Below are 26,229 nucleotides of genomic sequence, written 5' to 3'. Positions count from 1 at the left end.
AATTTTGCAGCCTCGGAATTGCCATTTGTTCATTTCCCAGTAACTAAATTAGATGTACTTTGGCTTTTCTGAATTAGCCCGTTTCATTTTCCATGCTTTTAGGTGCTTTTAGCTCTAATTTATGTTGTGTCCAGGCGCTACAGTCAGAGGAGAATGGATGGGGGAAGGAGGAACTCTCCCATCAGTGCGGTCCCTGCTTTGAGATGAAACTGTGGGGTCACTGGCTTTTTACCAAGTCCTCCAACTTCCTTTTGAGATGGATGCCGGGGGGATACCTGGTGTCGGTGGCGTGCCTTGCCATCCTTACCAGGACTGTAGTGGAAACGGAACAGGGAAAAGCAGGGAGTGTAAAACAGAGGAAAATGGAAAGACTGAAAATAAAGGGGTAAGAAGAGGAAGACAGTGAGGAGGCAGCAGGGGCTCGTAGGACTTGGAAAGCTGGAGATAAGCTGCTGTCAGACCATGCCACGGAAAGCCTGAAGTTGTATTTTTAGGGGCATTTGGGTTTATACTTTACTGTAAATAATGGGTTTGGGGGAGAAGGAGAGAAATGACTGCTCTTCCTGCCACCTGCTTCGCTAGGCTTTGTTTCACTTCTGTTTTCCTTCCCTGGAACCGCAGCGTTTGCAGAGTGAGAGGTGTTGGCGTCCTCCCACCCCGTTGCTCCTGGGACTTGCCCCGGCACAGCAGAGCATTTCCAGGTGGCACATGAGCCAGGGAACTGCCGTGTACCACCCATCTCCTGGAAATCTGCTTTATCCACTCAGTTGTTCCATAGCAATCTACCACGTTGGCAATCCAGATTTGCTGGATGCCGGAACATACGGCAAAATGTTGTTTGTATTGTTGGAATATTGTCTGTGTTTCAAGTGGCTCTGGGCTCAGAGCAGAAGAGCAAGGGCTGGGTAATCTAATTTGCATAAAATCATTCAGGAAAACGGGATGCATGTTTTGGAAAGACAGGTATGTTTTTGACCTGTTTACTCCGCTTTCAGAAAGAGGAAATGATTCGAGATTTCCTCAAAGGGATTTCAAGCTGTCCAGGAATTTCAAGGGAGACCAAGATCTGCTTTTTTTGTTGTCACATGGGCTGATTTTCACTTCTTCTTCCTTCCTTGTATTTTCACAGAGATGGGACACATTGGTGCTAAATCACAGCGTTGCGCATTACTGATAGTTTGGGCAGGTTTTACGAGCACTTTAAAAAGACTCTTCCTCCATCAGCATTTAAGACAGACAATGACTTTTATTTATCCTCAGCATAAGCCCTTTCAGGAGGGAAGGGACAATGGTTTCAGTGCGCATTAATAGGCTGCTACAGATGGCACGTTCTGAGCAGGTGTAAGGAGCTTTTCCCAGGCTGAAAGTGCTGCTGAAATCTCTCACTCTTAACAACTATCCTCCACGACCACAAAACCCGACTTGCTGTCAGGAGACAGCTTGGCTTGGCCATCATTCAGGTCCGCTACTGGTGACTGATCTCCTTGCATGGCTTCACGTCTACACCGGGACTGTTTAGCCCCTCTGTATTTACATTTTTCTTCAGGGTAGGTTTTATTTGCTGAGTTCCATTTCTTGCTGGCCCAGCACATAAATGCTTTGAAAGCCTGAGAAAATGGGGAAAGATGCCGCAACAGAAATTTATAGGGGTGCTCGTGTGTGAAAAGGAACAAGATTTATTGAATTCTCTGGTTCTTCTTGATCTGGAAAGTGCTGGGAACAGCAGCCTTCAGGGAATACTTCAGCTCAGCTCTTTCAGAGACGGCTAGGAATTTGGAAATCTGGAGGAAAGAAACAAAATGTTAAAAGCTTAAAAAAAGAAGAATAGAGAAGAGAAAGAGACTTGGCAGCACAGGTACCTAATCCAGTTGAGATGTTTGTGTCAGAAGTTTTGATGATGGTTCATTCTTTTGTCTGAAATTACTCATCTTCCTCCTTTGTTTGAAGCACTGGAGGCTCACGGCTTGTAGGCAGCAGGGATGAGTTGTGGCTTCTGCAGTCGCCTCCTGTGCAGTCCTGGTGCTGCTGCCGGTGACTTCTCAATCACATCACCGCTGTGAGCATTCATCACAATTGCAGTTAAATAGCCAGGACGGATTTTAGTGGCCCTGCAGGCTCTCTAGAGTGAGATTAGTTGGAGACAACATCCTAGAGAAGTTAAGATGGGGTCAGCAAACCCGCTCAAGTACAAGGCAGGAGCAGGGTGCTGGAAAGGAGGGTCTGATTTAGGGGGCATGTCTGTCTGGGTGTGCTTTTTCCCTGTTAAAAAATTTTCTCTCCACACTTCTTGTTTCATTTGTGACAACTGGCTCATGCAATTGCTAAATCCTCAAATAGTGGGAAGGGGAGGGAGGAGGTTTAAAAGCCAGGTTGATGAGTGGGTCCCAAGCCAGGTGCTGAGGGGCACTTACGTCTCTCCTGAAGGGACTTTGAACGTGTTTTGTTTAAGGGCAGCACAGCGGTGCTGGCACTATAAACATCTGTAGGGGAGGGAACTGCTACATCAGCCACACAAAGCGGCCCAGAGTGTTGCAGTGGTGTCCATCTAATCTTTCCTGACCTGAGAACTTCAGGTCTGTCTCAGGGAGAAGTGTAAATACCCGGTGACGTGTCTTCCTGCTCAGCCAGGACTTCCCTTTGTGGTACAAACCAAGCTCTTCTCCTGAGGAACTTTTTAATTCAAAGGGATCTGTGTGTGCTTTTGTGAGGCGAGGGAAGGAACATCTTTCATCTCTGGAGAGGAGCCAGGCGGCAAACGTGCGCCCAGGAGAAGAATGACCCAAAGCAGAGACACCTCCAGAGGTTTGAGTTCACGGCCTCCTGGTGCCTGTTGTAAACATCCTCTGCTTCTCACCGCGCTGCTGGTGTCCGAGCAAACGCAGCCCTGGCATTTCATCATCCTCTGGGAGTCTCCCGGCTGCCCTCGCCCCCCCAGGAGCCCCCCAGGCTCACCTCTTGCGGAAGGTGAGGGCCGCTAGGACACCTCTGCCTCACCTCGGCCCGTCACCCGCATCGTCGGGACAAGAGGAAATGCCTTCAAGTTGCACCAGAGGAAGTTTAGGTCGGCTCTTAGGAAAAACTTCTTCACGGAAAGAGTTGTCAGGCGCTGGAACAAGCTGCCTAAGGAAGCAGTTTGAGTCACCAGCCCTGGAGGGGTTTAAAAGATGAGTAGATGTGGTGCTCGGGGACGTGGTTTAGTGCTGGACTTGGCAGTGTAAGGTTTACAGTTGGACTCGTTGATCTGAAAGGTCTTTTCCAACCTAAACGATTCTGTGATTAGTGCAACAACAACAACAACAAAAGAGGAGCCAAGCGCATCTTGTAGCTCCCTCTGGGAAATGTGATGTCCGTGGAAATATTAGAAACTCTGTCCCGGGGTGATATTTCTGCAGCCAGTGTGTCCTGCTGAGCTGCAGCTGTGGGAGGCATGAGAAATAGCAGGCAGTCTGACAAGTCAGTTTGCTGCTGCAAAGGCAAAGGGGCAGGTTACATTCATGATGGTATTTGTCCAGAAGAACACATCTGTCCGTGGGCTTCGTGTTGGTTTTGCGGGCATTAGAGAGGGGGTTGATCTTTTGCTCTCGCAGGCTGCTCGTTTCCCCTCTGATGCTGGTCAGAAATTGGGTAATAGTAACTGAATTTTATCTTCTGCACTTCGCATTTAAGGAAACCTTGCTCCGTTCTCTCAGAAATGCTGGCAGCTCGCTGGATGCTGATTGGAAACAGTCAGTGCTGCACTGGCAGGGCTGGCTGAGGCCAGGGTTGGAGCTGCAGAAGCCTGAGTCATCTCGTGAAGCAGATCAGCTTTGAGTTACAATTTCTAGTGCACTTTTTAAGCAGTCTTGTGGAAATGCTGTGTGGAAGCATTTGATTTAAAAATGTAAAGAAATTTTGTTGACTTTTTCTTGTCTAGTCTCCTGGGAAAACAAAAGCCCTTTGCTCTAGAAAAAAAAAAAATTAAGAATTTATAGACGACTGTTGTTTGAAGGTGCAAATTCAGGGTATGGCTGTGTGAGGAACAACTCCTGATAATCTCTGACGTGTCTCTACACTTAGGCAAGGCTTTGGAGGCTTTTTGCAATATGGCATCACCCACTGCAGCATCTTTATGGGGTGACTGTAGTATTATTTTACCCATTTTAGCAGGGGATAACACTGAGCAGCAAAGCGCCCAGACTCTCACCCAAGGTCGAGAGCACTTGGTGGGGATCCAGGAATAGCACCCAGCTGCTTGGCTTGGCCTTGGCCTTGCATCCCAGGAAATTGTCTCACACCACGCATCACCGGCTGTGCTTTTTATCCTTTCTTGGAGTTTGCAACTCCACAGTGCGCTTAAAAGTCAGCATTAACTCAGTCAAGGCTCCAGTGTAAAGGAAATGTACACACCCCGTTAAATGTATACCAAAACTTCCCCCTGACTGTGAGTGTTTGAGGGATTGGCCAAAGTGACAGGTTGGGTTTTTTTCCTCCCTGGAAAAATGCAGGGAGGTCCTTCCCTGCTCTTGCATGTTGGTGGCTTCTACAAATCACCTGAATTCTACAATTCACAGTCACAGGTGAGCAGTCCCTGAATACCAAGCAGCATAACCAAACCAGCATTTTGTCTGACAGCCAGCTCTTGCTGAGGGGAAAGGCCTTGAGTGTGAAAGAACTTTTTAATACGAATCTGCCTGTGACTATTGCTGACTTTAGTGCTTAGCAAGCGCTGATCCTACTGGGAAAGGGTTAAAAACCTGTGGTGGCCTGGGAGGAATGGAATGTTGGGAACGGGATTTCTGGGTGGCCTGAGCTGCCTTTAGGTAGGAGCAGGATGCAGCTGGTCCGGGATGATGCTTCTCAAGCTGTATCTTACCAATTGCTTTCTCTTAGTACAGCTGAAATTGCAGGTTTGTGGCGTGACTCAGTGCAGTGCCTGGCCTTGGTTCCTTCCTGGCGTGCCTAGAGCATGGCATAGTCTGTGTGGATTAGCCGTGGATGAGGTCTCACGTCGAGCTTTTCAGATTTCCACTAAGATCTTTATCCAGTGGAATAAAAGGCCATCACCCCCTGCCCATATGTGTTCTCCCTGCAAAGCTGCAGGCAGCCTTCCTGAGCTGCCCACGTTCCTGCAGGCAGCTTTTTGGGCTGCTTGGAGAGCTTTTTTGTCTGCTTTGTTTCACTTTGCAAATAACAGTGAGTAAAATCCATAGCCTTCACTTGGTTCCTTCAAAGTGTACAGCATCGATTTGTGTCTGTACATGTTATTGCTCTCTGAGTAGGGCCCTTAATGGCTGCAGAGCCCTCCTGCATTGATAACCACATCAGGCAGGGGCTGCAATCCTGGAATTGCCAGATAGTGGCACGCTGTGCCAGTGCTGGGCTGGTCCCTCGTGTCCCCAAATGCTGAAGGTAGCAGGGACACTCGGTCGTTCCTGGCTTCCTCCCACTCATTCCTGAGCTGTACTGTTCCCATGCAATCCCTGGGACTGGTTTAACCTTTCCCTGCTAATCCCAAGTCCTCCTCCTCTTCTCCTGCTTTCAAATCCCTGCCTAAAGCCCCTCTGTGCTGTGCTGCCTTGTGGCGAGGCTGGATGGGGGTTGTGTGCAGGGCTGGGGAGGGTCTTCTGGTTGGTGGGGTCTTTTAGGGCTCACTCCTTTCCTAGAGGAGCCCTTGCACCCCAGTTTCTCTATTTAGCAGAGAAATGAGGACCGGTGAGGAGCGCTGGCTGTCCTGGGAGGAGGGTCCTGTGCCACACAAGGGCGGCCCAGCGGTGGCATCAGGTCTGCTTAGCAGGGAATGCAGGGAAAGGCAGTGACCTGGCTGCCTCGCTGCTTCATAGGAAAGCTCTTTCTTGCCAGTGCCAGGGTGGGAAATTCCTGCTGGAAGGAGGAGGCTTGGAAAAGGAGAAGCTGCAGAGGCAGGGTAGTTTAATCTGTTGATCGACGCTGTTGATCCCAAGCCGCAAGGCTGGCTTAGAGGGGGAGCCACAGAGGGGCTGTTCTGCAGCAGAGTCAGAAATCCCGTCTTTATCCCAAACAAGGCAGCAAGTGCACGTGTGACAGGCGCAAAACAAATACAGGGATGAAGGGGTCCACATGTCATTCATCAGCCTCCCTTTTCCAATAGGCATTTCTAGAGTTTTGCTACTCAGTACCTGACTTGCTTGAAACATCAGACAACCTGAAAGCTTTGATGCCTCCCTGTGCAGCCGAATTAGTATGTGTATCACAGAGGATTGCTCTAGGCATGGCTGGGTCTTTTAAATCAGTAGAACACAGGCACTGCAAAACGTTTATTGACTCCTGACAGTAAGTGACTTGGGGTTGGATGGGATGGACAATAAGTTGTCAAGGCTGCTCAGGGCAGACAAAAACCCTGGAGGCGAATCTGGATGAAAGGGAGTGTGATGTCCATCTGTCTTCAAGTATGTAAGGTCTAAAATTGATATTTGAGCTGACATAGATGGAGAAATGTGCAACACAGGGTTTGCAGTATCTTGAGTTACAAAGTCGTTGGGATTAGGGGAGCACCTCAGCCCTCCACAGCACAAGATCTGGGGTTATTTATGTCATTCTTACACTCATTTTCCTCACACTACGATCTCAGTCACCCAGGAGATGTATGTGAGACTTTCTGGCAGCTGTGGCATTTTCTCCTAAGACCCGTAAAATATAAGTACCTTTATCAGCTTGTTCTTGTTACTTCTGCTGCCCTGGGACGGGGACTTGGAGTCAGCTCAGGACTGATGAATGAGTGAAGCCTGAATGTATGAATTGGCTCAGGTGCCAGTCAGCCTTGCCACGTGGGCAGGAATCGAGGGGGTTAGATCTGTGCTGATCCAAGTGTTTGTAGGGCTGGAAAGGCTCCAACAGGGAGGCAGTGGAGGGGTTGTAAGGATGGCCTAGGATGTGGTTCAAGGTGCCTGGACCGCAACCCTGGCTCATGATGGGTGTGTTCAGCTGTTACCAGCACTGGGAATGGACCTCAGAAGTCCCCAGATTTCTACTGGATTTGCGGTGGAGGGTTGGTGCGCAAATGAACCTGGTGGGTTTGTGTTCAGGCTCCTTTCTGCAAGCAGAGGTCGGGGTGACAGAGGTGAGACCCCATTTGATAACCTCTGCTGAGGTGTCCAGAGTGATCCATGGTGGGATCTCATCCTGGGCCATTGTCTCTGCAGAGAAACAGGGCCGTGGGGGCATGTGGGGCAGCATGGGCAGCTGTACTGTGCTGTGAGCTGAGCTGGAAGAGTACTGGCCTGCAGTTACGTGGGGAAACACAGGGAATGGGAAAAGCATGGCTGGGAGAGCAGGCTGGGCTGCTCAGTCACCTGGCGTGATTCACGGGAACATGGACACGGTTGGTTTGTGCCACTGGCAAGTCAGTGAAATGCAGTGGAATGCCTTCATGGAAAGCCACTGACAGCCACAGACTTAAATTTCCTGAATTAAATGGCCGGGAAAACACCAGAAATACTGTGCTTTCCTCCTTACTCAGTTTTCTTTACACAGCGGCAGAAAAAAAGCACAAAACCCTCAACCAGCTTTAGATAACAGATGCCTCTGTGTTACCTGGTTCCCCTCCTGCCACCAGTGCTGTCCACCCCTGCTGCCGGGGAGGATGCCAGGCGCTCAGGTTCGCAGAAGGTGGATCTCCCTTGCTGTTGTTGGTTGAAAAATCACCTTGCACTTCACATGCCACCTCCGAAATTGGATCTTGCTACTATGAAACTAGAGGCGAAGTCAAGCAGATGGCACTGCAGAGGTGTTTCCAGAAACTCCATTAACATCACTGTGTTTTTTTCCAGGAGGGCCGTTTTTAAACCTCAGTTTGCGAGATAATTACTGATGTGGGGAATGGCGTAAAGAGCAGGTGACACTTCAGATGTTGAAAAGCAGCTGTTTAATGTGTGGCACAAATAAATGGGGTGCCAAAAGCCTGAGGAGGCTGAGGGGTACCTGTGTCCATCAGTGTTCTGGGATGGATTGTGCTGGGAGGCAGGAGCACAGGCTTGCAGGCATTAAGCCCTGTCTGCCCTGCAGCAGGGAGCAGGTTAGGAACAATCTCTTTGGAAGGGAGCTGTTTTTCTTACAAGTACAGAAGAAATAGCAGGAGCTGCCAAAGCACACAGTGTTGTAGAGATTGTGCTGATGCCCCTGAGCTCTGGACACAGCAGCTTGTCCTCATTCTGAGCTTTTGGTCTGAAGTCGTGAGCAGCCTCAGACATTACATTGCATCCCTGGTGCCCTGGGATGCCTTTCCCTGTGTCCTGACCAGAGCCTGCTTCACTTGGGATGGGAACTGGTGTGTGAAGCTGCTGGGCTCACCCTGGAGTTTGGGTTTCAATGTTAAAGCTGAAGTGGTTCTGGCCACAGTAAAGCCGAGGTGCCCTGGGAGCACGCAGAAATGGTTGGCTGCGGGCTGCAGACAGCAAAAGCGTGTGGAAATCGGGATTTGCGTGGCGTTCTGCAGGTGTGACCGCTCCCTGCAGCGGTCCAGACCTGGCCAGGTCTGTGGTGGCACCCTGTCACAGGTCAGGCAGCAGTGCTCTGGGAGGAAGGTGGCAGCTGTGGGGTAGCCTGGCCCCTTGGAAGAGGCTGGCTCTTTCTTGGGCCACCCTTGGCAACCAGGCGCGTCCCTAGAGAGTACCGGGTGAAGCTCCTTGCGGAGCTTGGTGCTTCCCACTGGGAGGAACAACCTGGTGCCTGTATCAGGACACAGCCTGTGTGAAAGGGTGCCTTTGTGGGTCTCCTAAAGGCAGATTTAATTTTAGTTACGAACACCGCAGTGTTGAATAGGCAGCGATGTGAAACAGAAGCGCAGTGGGGGTGTTAAAAGGTGGTAATAACATGGCTGTCATGAACTAATGTTGTTGGGAACAGGCTGTGCTGCCTCCTTTTAGCTGTGAAAACGTGCACTTGCAGAGGAGCTGGGGCGAAGGGAGGGCAGTGTGCGAGGGGAAGGAGCACCCCAAGGCCTGGCTGCTGCCCTCCTTGCCTGCTGGGCTGCAGGTGATGGGCTGCTCCCCTTGGCACAGACCTGTAGGGATTGCCCTGTGCTCAATCTGGGAATGCTGGGGAAGGGAGCAAAGCTCACAGAGGGCCTGCGGAGGTAAAGGGTGGCATCGCTCTCCTTCATCCCACTGGTTCTCTCTTGAATCCTGCTACCTTCAGTGTGGGACCAACTCAACGAAGATTTTCCTGAGACGCTGCTTGTCCTTCTGGGGTTTTTTAGATATACATTGTTCTGTGTCAGGAACATCTCTTCTTAGTCCTTTGGTGCCTCGGGTTTCCATAGGCTGCTCCCAGAGCTCACTTTTGGTGTATATTCTGTCTGTTGTTCTCCATCTCTCTCTGCCCCCCGCTGTGTTGCTCAGCCCGCTCCTTTTCCAGCCTACACCTGCTCTTGTTGAGGCTTTGACCTCCCTTTCCCAGAGCAACGTTTGTTCCTGGGCTCTGGGAGAGCCCTGACAAATGCAGGATCACCTAGAAATCTGCTCTGCTGCAAGGTTTGCTGTGACCGTCGAGAGCAGACCTTCGAAAGCTGCATCTTCAAACACTTGTGGGCAAAATGTGTCACAGTTCTTGGTGTGACCATGGAGGGGATGCACAGCCTGACACGACCCATGTGCTGGTGCTGGTGGTGCCACAGAGAGGAGGGACGGGCTTGCTAACCAGCGTTCTTCCCTGGTGGAAATTAAAAGTGGGGCAGGCCATCAGCAAAGCTTCTGGAAGGATTTGGCTTTCTGATGCTGATTTTGGACTACTTAAGGCAATCCATGGAAGAGGGAAACCTGGTTCTTCCTGAGCTGGAGGTGGGAGTCTCCAGCCTCATTTGAACTGCAAGAGGGATAGAGGATGGAATAAGTACAAGCACTGGCGTAAGAGATGTGTTTCCCTTATATAGGGAACCTAAAACTGTAGTCTTGCTCACCTAGAGGCTGTAGTGCATGTTATTTCTGGAGATGAATAATATGCTAATTTAACAATTTAGTTTTCAAATCTAATAATCCTGCCTCCTTTACTTAACGTCAGAGCTATTATAGGGCTGCAGTAATGGAATTGCAGCTCTCCGAGCTGCAGGGTCCTGATCAGAGCTTGGATTGATACAGAGGACTGGAAAACACTTCAGTCCAAAGGTCAGCTCTGTTGGGTCAGCACAGAGCATTAGATTGGCCCTGTGCAATTAGAGCAGATTTAGGCTTTTCCAAGGGGAAGCTCTGGTTGTTCAGTCCAAACTGAAGTATTAATGAAAATGTCTAGCTAAGCACCAAAAAAAGAAAAAAAAAAAAATCCACTTTGTTTTGTTTCGTTTCTCTTCGAGTTTTTTGAATGTTTTTCAAGGTTTTTTTACTCTTTAAAACCTTGGAAAAGATGACAGGTGTAAGGGGAGGATTGGCTACGAGTGAAATTTGTGTTTGTCCCTCCCAGTGAAAGGTCTTCTGCTCTTCAGAAACAGGTTGGGCAGAAGTGAAGATCTGTGCTCTAGTGAGCAGCCAGTGTTCTGCAGGAGAGCTCAGGTGAGCAGAGAAGTGACCCTGGAGCCTCACTTGGCCACCAAGTGAGATGGCAAACACTGGATGCAGCTTGTTTTGTTTTGCCTTGGTTTTCCATTTGTGGTGTCAAAGCCTTGGAGTTTCAGGTGTGCCGTGTTTATTGGTGGATGCCATTTGCAGAGTGTTGAAGTCTGGGGAAACAGGGGCTGGTTTAAGTGGAGTTTGCCCCAAGTGGAAAGGAACTGCAACAAGTCACTCATATTCCTTTGGGGCCTTGAGGCAGTGGGGTCACTCTGAAGCCCTGCAAATCTGTTTGTGAACTCAGGAGATGATGGAGAGATGGAAGGGTGTGGAGGGAAGAAGGGCACTGCCATTGTGGTCAGCTCCTGCTGTAGGAAAGCAGAGAGATGGGGCTGAATCCCTGGGTGGGGGGAGGACTGAGCCCAGTCTGCAGGGATGTTCTGAGTCCCCACGAGCTTGAGGTCCTCCTCCCAGTACTGGAGTTAAGTGCAGGCAGCAACAATAAGGTTTGGCCCATGATGGCTCTGTTTTAATCAAAGAGATATGTTGCCCTTTGTTAAAATAAACATTTTCCCCATCCTGTTGCATGACTCAGTTTTTCTCATGCTGGCCTCCAGTGTTTTAACTACCTTCTCAGATACATGGATTTATTTCAGATGTGTTTGAGGAGATCTGTAAACCAAGTGCAAAGCTTGCCTACGTCATTTTAGGCCAGCTTGTTTTGGAGGTTGCTGAATTTTCACACTAGAATAAGCCTATTTTTTACATCAGTAAGTGTTTTAGCTCCTCAGACTAGTCGGGAGAGGGGATTTTGGCACCCTCAAGATTGCTTTCAATGGGAAACCAAGTACATAAATGTGCCTGTACTCTGTAAAAGCTGAGAACAAATCGTGCCAGGTGCTATAAAATGGTCTAATGTACAGCAGGATGGCAGCTCAGATTCATGGCTCCTGTTGGAAGGCAAAGCTCCTTCTCCCAGGAAAAATTGAATGCAGTTTTCAGTGCATTAGTACTGAAGTGCCTTCATGCTAAAAATCTTGGACTGGGTCCCTGAACTACAGGAAAACAACTGGCAGGACCTAGACCATGGAGATGGGAGAAGTTATGGCCCTTCCCAGGAGATCTCCACTGCAGAAGGTCTTGGATGCTGAAACAGAGTCTGGTGGAGATGAGACTCACAAGTGGACACCTTGAGTGGTGCATGGGCTGAAGTAGGGCTGGGCAAAGAGTTTTTCGTAGCACTTACGAAAAATTACACGTGGACACAGAAAAGTGAGCTGGCGGCTTCTAACCTGGTAAAATCTCTGGTGTCCTGTGCATGTTGTAGGAAGAATAAGCAGGATGTGGTGGTGCTGAGGATGTGCTGGCTGATGGCTGGGGTCGGGCAGGAGAAAGGGTGGTTGTTGGGCTGCTGGCACCAGGCTCAGTATTTTAACTGCAGCAGAAATGTAATGGAAGAAATTTACTTGGGATGCTTCTCTGCTGCCAAAGTGGTAATAGTTGGACTTTTATGAGACTTTTTTGTTGTTTGTCTCAGCTCACTGAGATTTCTGTGTGAGACAAAGTGTTCCTCAGTGGTGAGGGCTGATGTCGTGGTCTGGTCCCAGCAGGGCTGTGCATGTTGAAATCTCAGCACTGCTTTGCAAGAGCACCCTAATCCCACTCAAATTTAATATTTACATGCAGCATGAGTAAGGGCGGTGCAGAATGGTTGGATTAGAAGTGTTTTGCTGTAAAGTATCAGACATCCAACATGGTTACTCCATTAAGTGGCTGCAGTGGGGATTTTGTATGCGTGGGGCGTTGGAGTTTGCGTGTCCAGGCTGGGAAGTGTAAAGAGATGTTGCTCTGCCTGGCAGAAGGAAATGGGAGCTCTGCATTTCCCAAAAAAGTGACAATTCTGGTTGTCTCCCACTGGCTGCAGCAGGTGGTGGGTCATTTATTTTGTTGGACGCATAAAAACCAACAGCACAAGTTAAGTAAATATGATTGAATGCATTTCTGGGTACAGAAATTGTAGTTTTTTGCTTAGAGGTGAAATCCGTGCTTGTGCAAGGAAAACGTTAAAAAACAACAATCAATCATCCTCTTTCTTTCCTTAAAACGTGGACTTGAATTTTGGGCCAAGATATGCAGTTGTTGTCTGCAAAGGCTGATATTGAGGCCAGGGTTTGTTTATTTAGTAAACATGATGCCCGAATGCATCAATTGATGTTTAAAAGCATTTACCAATATTCTCATTGTGTGCTGGTCCACTACACTTTATGGAGTGTGAGGACCGCAACCTTTGAAGAAAAAAGAACTCGTGGTGCTTGCTTCATTTGTGGAAATTAGTCTTAATACTTGACATTATCAAGTTAGTGATAGTTGATATAACATTCTGAGAGTAATTAGGAGCATGAATTTATGCTCAGATGGATGTTTAATTAAAAACTGTGGCAGCCTTGAAGATCATGCTTGAATAATCCCGAGGCTGGAATGTGGGTTTGTACCCAAGTGAACCTTGACAGAGGATCTGGAGAGGGGGAAATGCTTTAGTAGCTCAGTTTTCCTCCTGTGTGTTTTATGCCGTCAAAGCTGTGCGTGTCTGTAGCAGTGCTGAATTCAGGGAGATGAAGAGCCAGAGGCAGAAGCTGCCTTGGAAAAGAGCAGGGAGATGCTGGAGAATGTTTGTGTGTTTGAGGCAGGAGGTGAGAAGGGCGCAGGGAGCAAGGCTGGCTCAATGCTGGCTGTTCCCTGCCACCTACCTTTGCTCCTGTCACCAAAAATATTGCTGGTGCTGTGGTCTGAAGGCTCAGAAGTGACTGTTTGACCCAGGAAAGGTCCCATCCTCCTGAAGGCTTTGCCTTCGGGCAGCTGCACCCTTGCCAGCACGCTCATGGGGGCACCACAATGGAGGACTTCTGAACAAGTGGAGATTTTCTGTTGAACCACAACACTTCTTGCCTGTTTTGAGCCACATCTTTGGTGTTGAGGAGACAGAGTTGAGCAGGGGAGCAGGAGTAGGCCTCAGTCTTCATGTGTTTTTTGGGTGGAGGGCATTGCTGTGGGGATGGTTTAAAGGAAAAATCAACAAGTTTTGGTGGATGGAAGACACACAGGAGGTAAAAGCATCACAACAGAGCTTTTTGGTGCTTTCCTTATTTTGCTACCCCAGTCCTCTTTCGTAGCTTTCTTACAGCAGCACAGATTAACACCAGACAACTCAACACTTGACGTTAATTAATTCCCAGTTTCAGCTTGCCTTGGCTTTGGCAGAGGTGATTCCACATCCTGATCCAACTGGATACTTTGGAGAGACTGCAGGGGCATGGATGCTTCTCATCTTGCTTCCAGGCTTTGGGCACAGGCACTGGAATCTGCGTGGCCAAGGTGCCAGGGGTGGCTGATGCTGTGAGAGGGGTTTATTGCTGCTGTGGCACCTTTTGTTGGGTACAGGTTGGATGTCGATTTAATTCCTCGGTTGCATCTCTCATTTCCATTCTCAGTGTCTTCCTCCAGCCTATATCTTTATTGCAAATTCAAGAACATCTGCAGTAGGGTAAAAATCAACTGGGTTTTCTAAACTATTTATGAAAGTTTCGCAGCAAGTCTCAGTGCTGAGCAGTAGGTTGAATTAAAAGGGATGGTTGACTGGTGAGGAGATGCCTGTTTTCCCCAGATGGCTTCATCTGCCAGGGTGAAGCTCTACAATCCATTGTCATGAACAAACTGTAGAAAAAACAAACCTCTGCTACAATATCCCAGGGTGAGCACTTACTGGTTCTACTCCGCCTGATTTTTGCGTGACTAAGTGCCCCTCATGGCTTACATTAACATATGTTTCCAAGCGGTTTGTTTTGTTTTGGTAAATGCTTACACGATATTAAGTTCCTACCATTGTCTGTAAATGTTTGGGAGGTGTGCAAGGAGGCAGGAGATTCCTGGGAGAAGGATGCTGTGGCCACGTGGCGATCCCTTTCGACTTGGCACGTGCTGAGGAAAGCAGGAGCTCTTCACCACAGCAAAGCTGGGGCATTTCCTAAAAACACAAAATGAGGTGATGGTATATCATGTAAAGGCAGGTGTAATTCCTAAATCCGTGGTCTGAAATGCCCCAGCTTGCTTCCCCCTCCTCCTCCAGCCCACGGGAGATGGGGCCTGCCGCGGTCCAAGTGTTTACCCTGCTGGTGCTCTCTGGGTTTTAATTAAAGTGTCAGTACACGTGGGGACTTCTCGGGCGAGCCAACAAGGACGAATTTAGGAAGAGGAGGATTTGTTTCTGCAGATCGTGCCGTCTAAATGGATGGTGTGTAGTGACATGCCCCTCCTTCCTGACGGCCACATCCAGAGGATGCTTCAGCCGCAGCCTGGGGCCGCTGGGCCGCGCTTGGTTTTATTACTTTTTATGTTACACATATATTAAAATAAAGCTCTTTTTCCGCTGTTAGAACATGGGGCTGCTCAGGACGTATAAATTGTGTTAATAAATGAGCGAGGAGCCCTGGTGGGTGAATTGGCGTCCTGGTGAAGTCATAAATTTGGAGAGGATGATGCTGCCTTGCTCGGCAGCCGGCGCGTGGATTTGCTTCCCAGCGCCGCGCCCGGAAACCTGAGGGACCAGGCAGAGGTTCCCATGTCTGGTAATTTAGGGTTCCTGAGCTGAGATGGTGTGAAAGACCATCTCCAGTCTGCAGGAGGGCTGGGAGACCTGACGCAAACCCCAGCTCATCAACGCACGCGCTGCCGTGGGGGCAGGAGGAGCCTGCAATTTAGGAAAAGCTTTTTTTTCCCTGTTTCTGCCATGCTGCAGCTTGACCCCTCTTCGCCTCTGCTCCTGGTTCTGTCCTTGGTGTGTTAATTATCAGTGCTGCAAGGCAGGAGCTGCCATTCCCGTGTGTCTTCCACACCATGTCTCACATGATGGGGCCTTGGGCAGCTCCCACAGTAAACAGGGATGTAAACTGGGAAATGGAGATGCTTCCCTTTGCCTCCCAGCTCTCCTGTTAGGATCAGCATTTGCTGGCTTTCCTGGAGGAAAAACATCTTTTCCCCAGGCTGCCTGGTTTGGAAGCAGAGCACATGTCCTCAGTTGGGGGTGGGAATGATTTGATGTGAGCAATTTGGATATGATGTTGGGTGATCTGTTCCTCAGGAAGGGAGGAAAGGCTGGGAATTGCCTTGCTTGGTAGCAGTTGTGTTGGTTTTAAGACCCCATAAATAGTTGGAGCTCTTTTATATTTTCACCGTCTCTCCCAGGCGTTTTCCCATTAGGATTAATGTAGCCAAGCACTGTGCAACAAACAGTTCATTGCTGCGATTTGCTGATATTTTTCCGTTGCTGCAAATTTTAAAAACCTCTCTCTCCTGCTAACCAAGTCTTTCTGAAAATAAACGAATTGCAGCTCAGAGTGAAGATGGTGTCCTGCAGGCCAGGGTGTGTCCCCAGGTGTGTGAGGGCTGGGATGGGACCTGAGTGGACTGAAGGCAGCGTGGGTATCCCAGCCAGCGCGTTCCCATCATCTCAGCTCCTGCAGCCCATTTCCAGCCGAGTCATGCTCTGTGCTCAGGAGAGGCCCTGAGCTGGTTTTCTGTGCATGGCTGAGCATTAAAGGGTATTTCCAGCGCTTGTTTGCCAGGAAAATACAGCACTGAAGGCCCTGTACTAATTAATTGTAATGGCAGGAGGAAAGGGAGGGAATTGCTTTCTCATCATGGCTGCTGTGAAGATGCTCTTGAAAAAGCAACAAATAATGTGTGGATGCCGCCAGGGCGAGGAGATTGTTTAAGGATATTGTTCACTGTGAGGAAAACCTTGTTCCTGAGGAAAACCAAACAAATTTCTCCCTTTTCTTTTGCAGGGTCGTCATGTTAAAACAGGCCAGCTCGCTGCTATTAAGGTTATGGACGTCACCGGGGTAATGTATCCTCCTCCTGCATCCTTAAATTACAGAGAAGAGGGGAAAGGGGATGGGGTGTGATAATGTGTGGGGGTGGGTGGAAGACTGATGTTCCTGGGGAGTAAATTGCCTTTGTCTTAATGTGATATGTGCCATTAAGAGGTTTTAGTTTTAATAAATATGTGAGAAGAAAATAAATCTGGAAGAGTTTTGGAGATTAAGTACTTTCATGCTGAAACAAAGCAGCATCCAGTTCCAGTAGTGGCTCTTGTAAATGCTCTGATAAATTCTGAAGAAAGTCGTAGAATGATTTGGGTTAGAAGGGACCATAAAGATCATCCAGGTCCAATCCCTGCCATGGGACACCTTCCATTGTCCCAGGCTGCTCCAAGCCCCATGCAGCCTGGCCTTGGACACTTCCAGGGATGAGGCAGCCACAGCTTCTCTGGGCATCCTGTGCCAGGGCCTCACAACCCTCAGAGAGAAGAATTTCTTCCCAATATCCCATATAACCCTGCCCCTGTCAGTCTGAAGCCATTCCCTCTTGTCCTATTGCACATGACCTTGTCCAAAAGTAGCAACAGGATCGTGTGTTCATAATTCATTTCTGTTTCTCTGCCTCCGTGATTTTTTCACTGAAGAGCTTTTGTTCACCAAAAGTATGTTGCAATTATTGTTATGAATAACTTCACGAGGCAAGTTGAATAGTTGCTGTGCATCCCACTGATAAAGAGGGGAAAAAACCTCACCACTCCGGTCTCTAAGGTGGCTCTTTTGAAACTTGTGTCAGACTGAGAACCAAGAATTTACAAATCAGTAAATGAATAACAAAATTGAGGGGAAAGAATGGTTTCACCATTTCCCAGTTACCACAAAAGAAAAAATGAGTTGCTGTGATCTGAAATCCTAGATGCATTTAGGAGCGTGGCATGAAGATGCTTTTTTTTTGAGTGTTTTTTTTTTTTCTAAGTGCAGTACTATCCCTCCCAAAGTTCCTGCATTGGAAACAATGCCAGGCTTGGGAGTAAGAATGTGTTTTTGTTGGTTTTTTTTGACTGGAATAACACATTTCAGAATTAAGACTCACTCACAGTTCAACCAACTTAATTTTTGAGTTAGTGTTTTAATAACTTTCAGGAGCTCAGCGCATGCAGCAATGGCTCTCTGTGAAAGCAGTCAGCTGGCCTTGGGAATCTGTTTTGAAATACCTTAGATGCTCTGGTGTGGTATTAATATCTATGGGACCTTCATCCAGGTTATTTTTGGTGCTAACAGGTGAAATGGTGTGTGGAAATAAGTCTGTAAATGTGAATGAGATTTGTTCCTGTTTACTTGTAGTATCTACAAGTGCCGTTTATCTCGTTCCCGTGGGAAGCAGGCTCGAAGGGAATAGGCAGACCCACCAAGCATAAACCATGGCATAAACAGCAGTGAAATTCCCATGGGATGAAGTCTGATGTTAGAAGGAATTTTAGCTGAGAAATCAAAATATTACTCTGGGGCCAAACACAGGCTTAAATTTGAATCCGCACTTGATTCAGTGGTTTTAAAATACCATCACTTCCAAGGAAAGATACTGGAGAAAAGTAGCTGAAATCTGATAATGCCCAGTAATAATTTCACAGCACGTCTTTAAATAGATGTCCCTGATCTAAGACTTTACCTTGGAAAGCTGGGCCTTGTAAAGCTGTAAAGGTGTAAATCAGATATTTGTCACGGGATATGGCTTTTGGATATTTAATTTTTTTCCCCTTAGGCTGCTTTTAGGCAGGGAAGGCCCAGGGCAGGATGGGCAGTGACCACGGTGCAGGCACTGCTAGCCTGTGCTCTGGGAAGGGCTGTCTGTGCTTCATAGCTTTTGGTGCTGCGGGCACTTCTAGAGCCTGCAGGAATGGTCCTGGACATCGCTTCTGGAGGCATTTCCAAAGCTGGTCCCTGCATTGTGCCCACAGCCATGCTTGGCACCTGCTCCAGGCTCAGTGCGAGTGCTGCTGCTGAAAACCCAAACTCAGTCCTTCACTTTCTCCTCACACACAAATTCAGAGCTGTTGCTGCTTCGTTTGATCCTGACCTTCCATCCCACCCGTTTTCCCAGGATATCCCTGATGACAGCGTGTCTTTCGGAAGGCAGCAGGGGACAGAATCAGTGGGGTCATCCCAGCCATAGCCGCAGCAGCCTTTGGAGGGTAAAGCCCAGATTGGATGGGGCTCTGAGCAGCTTGGTCTAGAGTGGAAGGTGTCTCTGCCCGTGGGGGGGGGGTGGAACTGGGTGATCTTTAAGGTCTCTTCCAGCCCCCAAACCATGGTGATTCTGTGTTCAGCGAGCTCCCTGACAGCGTTTCATCCTGACCGCGTGCTTTGTGCTAAAACCCCGACAGGCTCCTGACAATGCTGCTTTGTTTAACTCATCTCTGCTCTTACTCATTATCTGTTAGGGAAGATTGCAGAACAGAGGCCCTCAAATGGCAGCCCTCCATCAGTTTGGGCAGCTGCTCTCTCTCTGAATTAAGAGTTCAGATTCGTTCTCCAGGGGCTGGTCCTGCTGTGTGCTGCATGACCTACATCCAGCGGTGGATGTTTCAGAATCAATTGATGGAGGCAAAGGGAGACAGCAAAGCCTGGCCTGTGGCTTTTGTTGGGTTTGGGATTGGAGTAGTTGCAGCAGCTTGCTGTGATGGTTCCATTTTCTTCCCTGCCTCTCTGGATTTGCTGGGGATGATCACTCTCAGTAGTCCTGCTTGGAGCAGGAGTTTGGGCTGGAGCTCCCGAGCCTGGCCATGCAGACACGTCCTCGGGTGCCATCCACGGATCTTATGCTTTGGAGAGTTTTTCCACCCATTTTGAGTTCTTCAGCTTGAAGATGCAGTCAAAATAAAACTTTCAACCAAGTGTCCCTCTGGCTTGCCTCCGTTTTTTCCTGGAGAGCCAGGCATGAATTGAGGGATGACTGAAAAGCTGTCGGGGTGCTCAGAGGGCTGGAGGGATTTTGTGCTGAGTGCTGCTTGCTCCCAGCACTGTTGAGCATCCAGCTGCGTTTTAGTTGTTGTTGCAAAGGGCTGCAATTAATGAAATCACCTCTATGGCCTGATAAACTTAATGTTATATGCCCTGGTTTCCTGGACAAATAAAAACAAGCTAAGTTGTGTTGACTGCTTAAAGAGAGGTGATCAAGGTTCTTCCAGAACAGTCCCTCCATTTGCTTTGTAATGTTTGAGCCTGTTTGGTGCTTATACCCTCTGTGTTCTTACAGAAAATAAAACTGGAGGTTATTTATGCAAGCTCCATCCAGATATTTCTTGTACTTGTTCCTCCTGTCTTAACCTTTGCTGTTGTTCTCTGAATGGTATTTTGGGAAGAAAGATGTGTTCCTGTCCGTGTTACGTGACACCTTGGTCAGGGGGCACTGCTGCTCAAGAAAAGCTGCTCCTGCAGCTCTGCTGCCCTGTGGGTGTCTTGTCCTTTGCCCATTTGTAAAACTGAGGTCAAGAGAGGCAGGTGAGGGTCAGGAGGGGGATAAAGGTGAATAAAGAACAAACAGCCCTTCTGGTCCTTTATAATAAAGCTCATTGACATCAAGGTGCTAAGCGCTGCCTGCGGAAATACAGCGGGCTGGAGTTCGGTCAGCTTAAAATAAAACCAGGGCAGGTTTGATGGGTGTGAGAACAAAGAGGGGGGACATCAAAACAGGTATTGGTGTGGCTCCTCTGCCTCTGCTGCTTCAGCTAATGCCACTTTGCAGATGGGACAGAGAGGGGCTGGGACAGCCCATGGGAATGGTGCTTGTCACCAGGACTGAGTTACTCTGATGGAGTTGGTGGGCGGGCGGCACCTGCCTGCTCCCCATGTGGGCCCACCCCACCACCAGCAACACCTGGTGTCTCCAGAGGTCTTGTGCTGCTCCCAGGGTGGGCAGGAGTGATGTGCCAGAGGGCTGGGAGCACAGGAGCACTTCTGTCATGCAGTGGTTTGTAGAAAAGCACCTTCTTGGGCCTCTGGTGTGTCTGTGAGGGTGTGCTAATGCATCACTGGGGTAACGCAGGTATGGCTGAGCCTCAGAGCAACGAGAGTCTCCAGTGCAGCTCTCAGGCTCCCAGGATCTGCTGTAAAAAATGGTGCAAAAAACCTGAGAGGGCAGTCAGGAACGGGGCGCTTGGAAGTTCACCCACAAACAAAGACAGCTCAGACCCTGTGAAATGCAGTCTCCTAATGCCTCTGGTTTTGTCTCTCTTGTCTTTTCACCTCATCTCAGGATGAAGAGGAAGAGATCAAACAAGAAATTAACATGCTGAAGAAGTATTCTCATCACCGAAATATTGCTACATATTATGGTGCTTTTATTAAAAAGAACCCACCAGGAATGGATGATCAGCTCTGGGTAAGTTGCTTTCTTTTCTTTAAAATAACTGGGATTTGATAGAGATTTTTTTATTCTGAATTGTCCTCTTACCAGCACCCAGCTTACACAAAACCCCTTCTTTTGCGTCCATCTTTTTCCAAGTCGTGGCTTTACCAGGCTCTTGCTGCACTGCAAAACACATCTCCATTTTGCCATGAAATCTTTGCAGGCTGATGGTAAACCCATTTTTGTTCTGGAGTGTCATTAGCAGTGTCTTTAGTACAAAAGTCAGTTGGAAATCATTCCGTCTTCTGGCAGTTGGAGGGAGCTGTTGAGGACCAGGAGTTGGATTCAGTGGTCCTTGTGGGATCCCTTCCTACTCAGAATATTCTGTGATTCTCCCGTCGAGCCCCATCACCATGACACAGCAGAGGAGGCTGTGTGTGCTCTATCACCTTCACATGCCCCAAGTCAAGAGGAGAACCTGGCTTTTCCCTGGTGGGTCGCCCAGTCATGCAAAGGGAGAAGGTGGTCACAGTCCAGCTGTGCTGCTTGTTCCTGCCCCCTGGGAAAGGCAGAGAAGATAATCTGAATTATCTGCCAGACCACTGCCTCTCCTCTCAATTTGGGGCCTTTCTTGTGTGTTAGTGAGAGAGATTTTTTCAAAAGCTTCTTTTCTTGCACTGGGGTGTGAGGGGGTTTTTTAATGCCCCGTGTTGGGACTGGTGGGGATATTCCTGGGAAAGCTCCCCAGCCCTGAAGGAGAGGTGTTCTGGTTGCCACTGTGTTAAATAGCTGTTGTTTCAGGATCTGATTGAATTAGGACTCGTGTGAGCTCTATCAGTCTTGCCTCACAGATAAAGGCTTGTTTATTTTTCATTGGCTCTTTGTTGAAATAAAACCGTTTCTGATAATGCCCAAGTAATTCTTTTTATCGACACTCGGGAGGCTGATACGGAAATAAAAAATAGGGAACTCTTTCAGTGGAGATTAAGATCTCTAAGAAACGTGGCAAGCTTCCGACATGAAGTATTGTCTGTGCTGCTGCTCCATTCCACAGCAGCCACTTGCCCTGAAAGATGAGCTCAAGCTCACTGAACTACCCTGTTTTCAGAAATCAGGGAGCTGTGCAAAGGGTGTTTTAGCAGATGCATCACAAATCTGCTACGTTAGGCAAAAAAAAAATATGAAGCAAAAGTCATGGGGTCAACCTTTATGGAAAATTTAAAAAGAAATTTAAAAATATGAGGTAGGTTTATTCTTATGTTGGATAAGGTGTTGCATTCTGGGGTGCTGTGGGTCCTCAGGAGGGTTTGTGCCTCTCTCAGGCTGAGGTGAGGGGGTCCTGCTCTGGTGCAAATGGAAAAGGTTGAGGGTGGGCTGCAGAAACTGGGGAAATTGCCAAGGGAAGGGAGGATCCAGATATCAGTTAACTGCTGCGTCTCAGAGTTAAACTCATGCAATTCCCTTTGCTCTTCTCAAATCTGAGCTATGGGTTACCAGGCTGTGCATAACCCAGAGAGGTTGTTGAGATATTCTGGGGTGTTTTTTTTCTTTTTTTAATGGTGGGAGATGAGGCATTCATTAAGAAGTGTGAGCTGGATGGGGGAGGTGACCCCATCCCGAGGGACCCCTGCCCCGAGGACAGCTGGAAGCTGCAGGCACTGTGATCCCCATACACTGCGCCGGGTCACGGAGGTGCCGCTCAGCTGGACACTTGTCATCTGCCCTTGCTGTCCTCTGTGCTCTGAGGCCATGGACAGAGCAGCCCCCCCGCCACGTGCAGCAGGCACAGGGGCTGTGCAGAGTGTGGGGGCTGAGCAAAAGCTGGAGCAACCCAGAGCCCACCCAGGGCAGGGCAGAGCCCGCGGGGTCCCCGGGGCCAGCAGCGCTGGCTTGGATGGATGGGCTGCCATGGCAACCCTGCCCGCAGCTGCATCTGTCACCAAGGGGGACAAATTGCTAATAGGCAGCTTGCCAGATCCCCACGTGGTGGGGTGGCCTCCGGGGTGTCCTCTGCAGCAGATAATCTGGGGCAGTGTGGGGGGGAAAGGAATGAGCGTGGTTGGGGAGCAGCCCCTCGGTCAGGGTGGCACCGCTGCAGCTGTGCAGTGCCCAGGGCTGTGACCGTGTAGTTGCAATGTGTTTTTTCACTCTGTTGAGCACTAGGGGCCCGTTGAATTGCTTTAGGGTGACGTGAACAGTCACACCAGGGATCTGGAGAGCAAAAACGGGGGCAGCAAGGCTGCGTTAAAATTCGACCATGAGCTGCCAAAGCACTGGGTTACACCTGTGCAGCTCCGAGCAGCATTGCTCTTAATCTGCTTATATACCCCAAAAAATATTTTTGGGCAGTTGCTGATTCTTTGCATTACGGAAATTAGATCATGAAACATTTGAGAGGGGTCAGTTTTCGGTTGAGCTGTATCTCTCTTTAGTCCCTCCAAGCTCTGCAGTCCCGGAGGGAGTGTGAGGGGATCAGGGCTGCTCCTCTGGCCTCTGACTGGGAGCTCAGGGTTACCGGAGCAGATTTCTTCTGCTGTCTGGCAGAGTAATCCAGCTCTATTTAACTCTCACTGCTCTTCAAAGCACTGTCAGTGCTGTAAACACTGCAGGACTGTGAGCCCAGCTCCTTTTACTGCCAGCCCTAGCCCCAAGCCACCAGCCTGCTCAGGACCCGTGGCGTCAGCTGCCTGCTGCCTCCCCAAGGGGCATGGCTTGCTTGGCTGGGCTTGACATCCAGGGAGATGCAGGCAAGTCATTTATTGAAGAACTCGTGTGGGTGCAGTTGGATGCTGCTGTTGGAGAGGAGAGAGCAGAGCAGTGCTGGTCCCCGTGCTCCTACCTGGGTGTGCAGCTGCAGTTTCAGCCTTCTCCCGCCCCAGCACCAACAGATGCAATGAACACCTGGCCATATCTTGCTGCTGAATGTTTTAGCTGCTGCTTAACACCAATTGGATTGTTATTTGTGCTTCTGAAATGGGCATCAGCTTTTCTGCTGATCCACCAAGGGAAGGTCTCTGTCTCCAGGTCCCACAGTGTGGGTGATGAGGGACTCTTTTGCGTGGGAGCCAGGCTGTGGGGTGGGATGAGACCTTTGAGTGGTCTGGGCAAATGGGACCGTGTTGCACTGGGGTTCTGTTTACACACACAGCAGGAGGATTGATTTCCAGCAGCATTTTAGCCTGAGGGTGTTGTGTGCTTGTTTTCTGTAGCTTAAAAAAAGTCACATTATTCCTGGGCTGAGGCATAGGAACTCAGAAGGATTTGTCTTGTGTAATGAGGATTTGATTTGGGGAGTTCCTCTGGACAAGCTGGAGCAGTTCACTGTAAGATGGATTGGGGTTGGTGTTTTGGAGATGCTCAGGTTTGAGCTCTTCCAGGTAATACACGTCAGTGATTGGAACAGAGGTTTTGCCATTCCCAAACTGAGGAAAGCAGTGGTTGATTTGGAAACTGGAAAGGCTCTTTAAACAAAAAATTCATGAGACAGCAGGACACAGAGATGTACAGCTGCAGCTTCTGAATTTGACTTGCTTATGAAGTTTGCTGTCACTCTGGTATGAAGAGCTAAGTAAATGCTAAATGAACTGTATTGAAAAATACTTCCTCAATAAATGTCCTTGCAAATTAAATTTCAGAAGATGATCTTACCTTTAGCCCATCTTGATGATAATTTTAATTATGGTTAATAAAAATTCAATATGCATTTCCAGTTTATTGTCTTACTGCATCATGACTTCATCCCTTAAGAAGATTGGTAATGATGCAAGTGTGTGAGAGCAAAGCACTCACCCAGAGGTAGGAGACTGGTGAGAAAGTATTTTAGTATCCAAGTGCCCTTTGAAGCCTTTTCTGAGTGTATTGAGCTCTGCCTTAAAATCAGCAAGAACTTCTGCTCCTTTTAATGTTTCTCCTGGAAGGCTGTTGGTTTCCAGCCCAAACATACCCACAGTGTTCATAAATTGATATTATGGCAGTGTGTGTATGGTTCTTCTCCCTCTCCTACCCGTCTGTTGACAGTGTACACAGATAGACCATAACCACCCACTCTCTGCATGGCTGAACAAGCCCTCACCTCCTCTGAGAAGACCTGGTCACGTCCCTGTGTCCCCTCCAGTGTGAATTTATTGCTCTTAGGCTCCATCACCCAGCAGGACATCAGTGCTGTGGGTCAGGTCTGATCTGGCCTGTTGGGGGTCTCCTTGGGCTGCCATCATCTGTGGTTCCTCTCCTTGAAGGCTGCACTCTGTGAGCTGTCGTTGGGAATTCTGTAGCATCCTTCCACCTGAGGAGTGTAAGAAGCCATGAAGGATCCCAGTGCTGCACCCAGCTGCCACCCAAACATGGGAATGGGGGCTGTTCACATGAGGAGTCCATCAGGGACAAGGATACTCAGGCAGCCTCGTCACCTTTCTGCTGCTGGTTTTCTTGGGGAATTCATGGCAGAGCTTTCAGGCTGTTCGTGGTGCTCAGCCCCCTTGGATCTGGAGCCTCTTGATGCTGGCAAAGATCTGCCAGTGCTGGATATTTTCCTATGGATGTTATGGAAGTATGCACCTCTTAAAAAACCAAGTTGGAAACACCCCCTTCTGTGACTTTCTCTTTTTCTCTCCATTAATTTAATCTCCAGGAGGTTTCACAGTTACAGATTTGGGATACCTTAGCAGGTGCCCCCTGGTTATTATTCCCCTCCTGGTGCAAAGTTAATCTTTGGAAATCAAGGGCAGGGTAGAGGACCAAGTGAACTGCCAGCTCCATTGAGATAATCTGGCAAATTAATGGGTGCACTGTGTACTTTCAATGGGATTTCTTCCATTTTCTTTGCCATGCACAGAATAGCAAACCCTTGCTCTTCCTCTTGCTTCAAACCCTGGTGAGAGCCTGTGGAAGGGTTTCCATGGAAGAACACTGGAGAGGGCAGCATTTTGGATTGCAAGGTGTTTGTGGCTGGCTCAGCTATCCAGGATTTTCCTTCCCAAATTTGCTGCTGTGGTATCCCAAATGTTAATCAGACACACATGCAGACACTGATACTCCCCATGTGTCAATGGTCCAAAGGGAAGAAAGAGAGGAAAAGCAGCTTTGAAACCAGCTTTTCCATTATTCCCCATTCACTGAGCAGTGAGTTACCAGGAGTTACGCCACGTCAGTGACCCAGCTGGATGGCTTGGCTGCTGCTGGGGTGAAAGAGCTATAGGTGTGTTCCTTGCCTTTGCATGGGGCAGATTTTAGCCAGTGACCCATCCATTTCCGCCATTTCTTCCATTTCTTGAAGCCACTTTCATGACTTAAGAGGGATATTCCAAGAATTTTTCAGCACCAGTTCAGGAAGAAAAGAGAAACTTAACGTCAAAACTAAAGATAGCAGCGTGGTCAAAGCCAAGTAAGGTATAGTTGCTCGAGTATTTTATTTAGCCTGGAGGTTTATGGCAGCCCTGTGTCTGGATTTTACGATCTTTGTAATTTATTGCAGTCTTAAATCACTGCATTTGTGCAATGTGGGCAGGAGTAACCCTTC

General features: G+C 48.6%; 1 protein-coding gene across 6 annotated transcripts in view; it reads left to right on the top strand.

Moving 5' to 3' along the window:
• TNIK (TRAF2 and NCK interacting kinase) overlaps positions 1 to 26,229 on the top strand; it is a 151,121-nt gene that overhangs the window by 62,460 nt on the left and 62,432 nt on the right. For all 6 annotated transcript variants that reach the window (XM_066193730.1, XM_066193726.1, XM_066193729.1 and 3 more), the window contains exons 3-4: positions 16,334 to 16,390; positions 20,622 to 20,747. In XM_066193730.1, the coding sequence (XP_066049827.1) occupies positions 16,334 to 16,390; positions 20,622 to 20,747 (183 nt within the window). The remainder of the gene's footprint in view (positions 1 to 16,333; positions 16,391 to 20,621; positions 20,748 to 26,229) is intronic.

Source organism: Chamaea fasciata, unplaced genomic scaffold, assembly GCF_029207755.1.
Source record: "Chamaea fasciata isolate MVZ Bird 193981 ecotype frontalis unplaced genomic scaffold, bChaFas1.0.hap1 SCAF_11, whole genome shotgun sequence".
NCBI classification, from domain to species: domain Eukaryota; kingdom Metazoa; phylum Chordata; class Aves; order Passeriformes; family Sylviidae; genus Chamaea; species Chamaea fasciata.
This window is presented reverse-complemented; position numbering and strand designations above follow the sequence as displayed.